At 47.4% G+C, this 7,601-nt stretch overlaps 1 protein-coding gene across 1 annotated transcript in view; it reads left to right on the forward strand.

Moving 5' to 3' along the window:
• INTS4 (integrator complex subunit 4) overlaps window positions 1-7,270 on the forward strand; it is a 108,241-nt gene extending 100,971 nt beyond the window's left edge. Inside the window, exons 22-23 of the mRNA XM_026518179.4 lie at window positions 3,061-3,181; window positions 6,855-7,270. Of these exons, the coding sequence (XP_026373964.1) occupies window positions 3,061-3,181; window positions 6,855-7,033 (300 nt within the window). The 3' untranslated portion in view covers window positions 7,034-7,270. The remainder of the gene's footprint in view (window positions 1-3,060; window positions 3,182-6,854) is intronic.
• The last annotated feature ends 331 nt before the right edge of the window (window positions 7,271-7,601 follow it).

Consider the following 7,601-nt stretch of genomic DNA (forward strand, 5'->3'; position numbering starts at 1 on the left):
TATTTTTGAGAGGCTGAAAACACAGGAGAATCCCTGAAAACAGAGAAGTTGCCCTTTTGTGAGGTAAATTTACATTTATAAGGGAGATCACCGTTTGTAAAGGTGTCTGCCTCTGTTCCAGGAAGAGAAGGAGCACTAAATATCTAGAAACTCTGAACAGTGGGATAGGCACCAACTTAAATTTGCATAACAGGAGCACCTGGCTGGCTCCTTTGGTAGAGCATGCAACTTTTGATCTCAGGGTCCTGAGTTTAAGCCCCACTTTGGGTGTAGAGATTACTTTTAAAAAAAAAAATTTTTTTTTTTTAAGTAACAATCTTAACCCTTGTTTATTGTTCTTCTTCGTTGAGGCAAAACTGGCTCCCTCCCACCTCAATGCCTTTCTTTTGTCTTTAGTGGAAGATGGTATTTAAGGTGATGACTTGAGCTATTTCAGGGAGTTAATCAGTTTCCTGGGTATTTCCCGTGTATACAGAATGTATACATGTTATTAAGCTTGTGTTTGTTATCTGTCTTTTATTATAGGAGCAGTCTTAGCCAAGAACTTAGAAGGGTAGAGGGAAAATTAATTTTCCTCCCCTACAGGTTTATTTCCAGTTTTTAGCTACCATAAAAAATTCTGTAATATACTTTAAAAAATACACATAGAGGGCACCTGGGTGGCTGTCGTTAAGCGTCTGTCTTTGGCTCAGGTCATGTTCACAGGGTCCTGGGATCGAGCCCCGCATCAGGCTCCCTGCTCAGCGGGAAGCCTGCTTTTCCCTCTCCCACTCCCCCTGCTGGTGTTCCCTCTCTCCCTGTGTCTCGCTCTGTCCAATAAATAAATATATAAAATAAAATACACATACACACAATGGAGGGAATTTAATTTGGAGAGTGTGGTTGAAGGCTGAGGAAAAGAAGGGCTTTGTGGAGACACCAGTGCGTGGGGAGGTCTAAAAGGATGAGTAAGAGCAAAGGATAAAGGCTAGAGGAGGTATTTAGGCAAAAGGGCTATGAATAAAGGTAGGGATGCAAGCACTAATGGTTAGTGCAGTCTGAGGACAGAGAGCCAGGAACAGGCAGGGAAAGGCTTTCTGGAAGAGGTAAGAATGAGTCAAGCCCTGAAGATTTGCCTACGGTGACAGTAGAGGGAAAAAAACCTCTGGCTTCCCAGCAGGAATTCCTTTTTTTTTTTTCCTTTAAGGAATTCTTTATTATAAATCATAAGACTTAAAAAGAACTAATTCTGAGTTGGCTGCGAAGTTGTGCTACAGTTTGGTTTTTTTCCACACTAGAATTTATCTACCCTACCTGCACTTCAGAATTACTCAGAAAGCATTAAAAAGTAATGCTGTGCAGGCCTCAGCTTATACCGGTTAAATCAGAATCTTGAGGGTAGGGCCCGTGAGTATTGGTGGGTTTTTTTCTTTTTAAGAACTCTTCGGTGATTCTAATGTGCAGCTAAAGTTGAGAACTGTTTCACATTTATCCCTGAGAAAAAGTCCAGTGACCAACTGAGCAGAAATAAAATTGCAGGCAGATTATTTCAGGGTCACCTGCTAGACTTTACTGAAGAGTCTCTGAAGCCGCTCTACCACATGCATGGCCAGACTGTTCTGCCGCCTCTACAGGTGGGGAGGTGGGGGACTCACTGCCCCTTGTGGGACAGCTCTAATGGTAGGAAGCACTTCTGTTGTGGGCAGGGGGGAGGTGATTAGTGTAGCCGGGGTACAGCGGTGCCAGGGCACCTGGCCACTCGCCACTGACCAAATCCAAAAACAGAGAAAGGAGTGGTGGTGAAACGAGACAAGAATTCCTTTCAGTGAAGCCAACCCCGGGAAGACAGTGGACTAGTGTCTTAAAGACGGTGTCCCAAGTGCTGAAAATACTTCCAGGTTTCTATGAGGAAAGTGTGGGACAAAGGTCGGAGAGTACTTGCAGGTGGGCAGTGAAGGTCAAGTCGCACATTGTCTTGGAGTCAATCACGAGGGATCTTGCTGGCTCAGGGCCAGTGTTATTGCTTGAGGGGGTAGTTTTGGTTGCCATCAGGGGATGTTTTGCCTTCTGGGTCTTTTGCCTGAATTAAGAGGTAAACTGGAAAGAAGAACTTAAGCAATTAGAAAGTGTGAGGTCAACATGGAGGCAGTTGAAGTCTTCTCTCATTGTGAGGCAGGTGGGCTGAGACGGGCCTCTCCAGAGTTTCAAAGTTGAAAGGCCTGTGCAGTTTCCTACTTTGTCCTTTTCGGTAGATTTCCATAGTCCAGGCCCTGGGGTTCTCGGATAAGCTGCATTTGTTGGTTTAGTTCATTTGTGTAGGGCACGAGGCTGTCCACGCAGATAGCAGTGAGGCTCCCCTGGGATGTGAGGAAAATACTCTGGCAGAGTGCGAGATTGGAGAACTGACCAGCTGTCAAAAAAGAACTAGTCCAAATTGGAGTCATTTGCCCCCCACGACAGGAAACCAAGACTTAATTACAGGTTCAGCCTGTTCCCGGAATGTGTCCTTCCCATTTTGTACAGCTCCTCAGAGCATCTCTCTCCTTGCTAGACTCTTAATAAAGCCAATTAGATCTTCAAATTTATTTGGTTGAGTTTTTTGTTTTTTAACAGAGCAGACCCTTCATTGACAGAAAGAGCGGTAGAAAGGGCTCCTTAGCGTCTTATAATCTAGTGGAGGGAATACAGTTACAAAATTATGCTTTATACTTCGTGGTTGGTGGTGGATGCTGGCCCATGATATGACTGACAGCCAAGGAGAGAGAAAGTCATCCTGATGGGGGTGCCTGGAAAGGCTTTTCACCTCAGGATTCGTATTTTTACCTATTCTTGTACTTAATAGAGGTACTTTATTCCTATCACTTCTTCACCATGAATCTGGGAAACATTTACCAAACGCTGCTTTGTGCTGGGGCAGGGAATACAGAGATGTCGACAGTGTTGCCCCCCGATCCAGGAATAGTTTTTAATGAAGGCTAGTGTCTTCTTTTCCTCCTCTTCTGAGGTTCACAACAGACACCGCGGTTTTGTTGAAAACTCATAGCTCTTTTGTCCTTTTTTCTCACTTCTCTCACCTCTTAGGTCTTATATCCAGATGGCCAGGCTCAGATGATTCATCCTAAGCCAGCAGACTTCCGGAATCCCGGCCCAGGGCGCCACCGGCTTATCACTCAGGTGTACCTCTCCCACACTGCCTGGACAGGTAAGGGGTCAGTGGACCAGGGTGGACAGGAAAACAGGCTCCTGGGAATTAGACTTACCTGTAGGCATTTGGTGTTTTGCACTTTGAAAAATACATGGTTCTGTCAGGCCTGCTGAGGACTGTACTTGATTTCTTAAGGAGTTTAAAAGCCCAAACTGGCTGCATTTGGACCATTCGCTGCATTGCTTTGATCGCTTGAGGCATAAGATTTTGTCAGAAGATATATAGGAGATTATAATAGAATGGAATCTCATGGAAAGAGCCCTCGGCTGGATGCCAGCACACTATTTTCTTGCCCTGACTCTGCCACTGACTTGCTGCATAGCCTTGGACAAGCCACTCGGCCTTGTGAAACTGTTTCCTCAGCTTCAAAATGAAGATGATAGTTCTCAACCTAGGAGTTCTGAGGCTTGCTCTGTCTGAAAATGAAGCAGTTTTATGTTTCTTACCCCAATTAAAATTGTTCTGTTTTTGTACACGAACCATTCAGTTCAATCCCTTAAAACAAGTAAAATGGCAACTATTACTGCCCTGCCTTCCCACATGGGCTAGTTTAATATGATACTTTAATAATTTGTGAAAAGATAGGGAAGTTACGTAAGCATTTTTAAAAATTCTTAAGAATAAAATGGGAGAATACAAGTGCGTGAGACATTACATTTCAAGCGTGTAAGGCTGCTTTAGAAACCTGCAAAAGAGACTCCGTGTACAGAACCTAAATAATGTGGGGAGAATTGGCCTCACTGGTATTTCCTAAATCATTAAAGATGGTTCAGAAGCATGATTGTTACTGGAGAAAGAGTTTCCTGCCACCAAAGTTGGTTTGTTTTAAAACTAGGCGGATGCCTTCTGGAGTTTTCTTTCACTGAGTTTTTAAATACATGAGTAACTAATGCCACTATTACTGGTTTCCCTCTATCAGGGGGGTTAGGTGGGTATAAATGACATAGTGAGGTTTTCACAAAGAGGAAGTAGTGCTGTCAAATATCAGGGCAGCCCCGTTGGGGGTCTCGTCAGTGGCCCTGGGCCTGGCACGTGGAGGGAGCACCCAGCAGTGCCCTACCCAGGATCTTCCTCCCTGAGCATCGCCTGAAGTGTTCTGCACTATCACAGGAAGGTCGAATTTCTTATTCTAGTCTGTTCTGATGAAGGGATCCTAGACGTGGACACAATATGCTGGAAAGATAGGCCGTGGGACAGCGTTGTTGTGGAAGGACCAAGGCTCGAGAGGCACATCACAGCATGTTAGGTCTCAGAAGAGCCTCAAGGTCTTGGAAGGTCCTCCTGACTTGCCCTGGTCATACGGCAGGTCCTTGCCTGAGCCAGGCCTGCAGTCGAGGCTGTCATGAGCCTGAAGAATTCTGATTCGTTCAGGATCACCTCCTCTGAGAGACTGCTATTATAAATCTTTTAGTTCTCAGCATAGCGCTTTTTTAGTGTCGGAAGTTTTCTCATTTAATTGTTTATTGCCTTTCGCATTAGAATGGAGGCTCCACAGAGCGGGGGACTTGTTCGTCTTTACCTCGGTGTCTCCAGTGCCTCTGTGCCGTGTGCCCTTAGAGCCTGAAATGTACTAAGTGCTCACCAAATAATGAAAACTGATTGCAGGATTTTAAGTGTGCAGTTATAATTCATATAATCCTTAGACCAAGTTGGAGGTGGGAATTTGTGTTCTGTTTTCCATTTTATAGATGCATAAGTGGAGGCCCACATAGCTGATCATGGGGTCACTGAGGCTGGCACTCAGATTTCCTAACAACCAAACCCTTCATGTTTTCATTAGACCATGTTCCCTTCTGACCTGGGACACTAAAGTGAAACGTGTTCTCACTCTGAATGCCCTGTGCCTTCTTGTCATAATCCAGGAGACGGGGCCTGGTGCTGGGGGGTCCTCCATGCAGTCCTTCAGCAGCTCCCTAGCAGGGGTCTCTCCACGGAGAGGCAGGATACTGCCATATCAGAAGCTTTGAGTCACACCGACCCGGTTCCAGATTCTGCCTCCCTTGCTGTGTCATCCTGAGAACGTGATTTTACCTCTCTGTCTCATTTTCTTTATCTGTAAGACGGAAGCAAGGATATCTACCTCATAGGGGAGGTATTATTCTTCCAGGCATGGTGAATAGGTTGCAGGATTTGTCCCACATAATCTTTTATCTTTTTCTCCCGCTGTCTCTTCTCATTTCCTCTCCCCTCCTTTCCTCTGATGGTAGTGGTTTGAGTTGCCATTCTTACTACATGCAGGGAGGGCATAATGAACAGATGGGGTTGAGTCCTCTGACCTCACCAGGATTTGGCTGAAAGTGCTGAGAGTCGGGGCTGGGTTGTGGTTGGCAACAGCCATCTGGGACAAAAGAGGGGAGCATAGTGGGAGAGCTGAGACTGGAGCCTGATGCCAGAGAGCAGCGCCGGTCTCATTACAGATTTACCCCATATTACACAGTTGTGTTCGTGCCAGGTGGCTGGTAAGTGGGGCTGCGGAGGCTGCTGTCGGGCTGGCTAGGTTGCTCTGGCCTCGTGGGAGCCTTTCCCTTCCTGGAGGACCGCAGTTGGGTCTCTGCCGTCCTCCCTAGAGAGAAGTCTGGAGGAGACTAGGACGAGGTCTGGGGAGGCATTGAGAAGTCCCGGGACCTCTGCGCCCGTTCATTTAGACCATCCAGCTCTCGTTCGTGGCCTCTGTACTGAGCATCGGGCTGATAACTTTAACACTTGCACGTTTTGCTCCAGTCACATGAAACTGAGGAGGATATTCCAAGCTTGCTCTGTTCCTGGCCCTTTGTACTTGCCCTTAGGCTCTTCTGAAATTCTCTCCCCCGCCTTTGTGGGAGCCACACGGTTAACAGAAAGATGATTGCTTCCGTTTATGAAGTGGGTTTAAATTTTGTCTCCAGTGTGGATTCGCACAGTCACATGGAAGCTCTCAGAGCCTTGGGACTTTAGGGGGGTCGTGACAGTCTTCCGTGGTGTGGCAGGGTAAGAACTCTTGGGTTGTGTGCTTGGCACAGAGCAGGTCTTCTATTCTAAAGCCTTCCCAGGCTCCGTCCTCATTCTTCTTACAGATTTGAGGAGAGCGCTCCGTCATCCATTTGTGTCTCTGTCCCCAGCTGGTCGGCAACTTGCGAGAGGGCTTGCTCACTAGGTCCCGCCACATGATGAAGGAAAGGTTTAGTGACATGATTGGAGGGCCCTGAAATGTGTTCCTGTTCACTGGTGAGAAGTTTTTGTCAGAACTGTTCCCTAATCAAGGCTGCTTCTCCACTGAGGCGGGAGCATCTGTGGTGTGTGCAGCCCTGACGCCCGAGCTCCAGCCACAGGAAGAGCCTGGTTATCTGACCATGAGAACGGCCATACGCAGGCCCGTGTTGCCCTCTCCTGAGGCCAGGAGGCCTCTGAGGCAGAGTTTTTAGCTCATCTCTGATCAGCCGTGGATCAGAGCTGCAGGGAGCCCAGAGGGACCGGCGGAGGAGGCGGCGGAGAACAGCATACGCGCAGGCTCGGGCGCGGCCTCACGGGACTCCGGCTGGGAGAGTCGGGTGAGGGGGAAGGTTTGAAGACAGATGAAGAAATGTTTAGGAACCCTACTTCTTCCATCTTCGATGTTGCTTTCACTTGACATTTCATCCCAGTTCCTAGCAGTGGCCCAGTTATAGAGGATTTCTTTTGTCTTTTTTTCCAGAACCATGCCAGGTGGAAGTCAGGCTGCTGCTGGCCTACAACTCCAATTCCCGCATTCCAAAATCCCCCTGGATCGAGGGTGGCGAGGTGTCGCCCCAGGTGGAAACCAGCATCGAGGGCACGATCCCCTTCAGCAAGTCTGTGAAAGTTTACATAATGCCCAAACCCGCAAGGCGCTGATCACCAGCGGTGTGTAGAGCCGAGGACGGATAGGCCCTTCTTAGGTAGCAGAGTGAGCCAGAAGCCTCCAGCACCTCACCTGGAGATGGCGTGTAGGCGCGAGCACCATGGCCCGCCAGTCTCATCCGGTATCAAACAAATAAATTATTTTGCATTTAAAAACCAAAAACCTTCAAGTCTACACCTCCTCTCTCCCTGATCACTCTCCACCCCCTCCCCAATAAAGTTGAGAAAACACCTAGTTGTTCCAGTTACTGGTCCTTAAAAAATTATGTGGCTACAGGTTCAACATGTATATCACATGGTTACCTTCCTTGAGTGTGAAACAAAGATCCAGTTTTCTATCCACGTCTAAAGGCCGGCTTACTGAAGCATAATCTTGTTTTTTAAATCAACAGTCTGTTCGCCAGGGCCCACTCCTTTCACAGCTGTACTGTCTCACCAGCAATAGTTCCCGAGTGGCCTGAGACATCGCTGTCTTGCCGAGAAGCGCTTTCCCTACCGTAGGCAGTAGCTGCTCCAAGGACTGGGTGAATAGCTGGAGAATGAATCATTTTCTCCCTGAGCA

The sequence above is a fragment of the Ursus arctos genome, unplaced genomic scaffold, assembly GCF_023065955.2.
Source record: "Ursus arctos isolate Adak ecotype North America unplaced genomic scaffold, UrsArc2.0 scaffold_22, whole genome shotgun sequence".
In the NCBI taxonomy this organism is placed as follows: Eukaryota; Metazoa; Chordata; class Mammalia; order Carnivora; family Ursidae; genus Ursus; species Ursus arctos.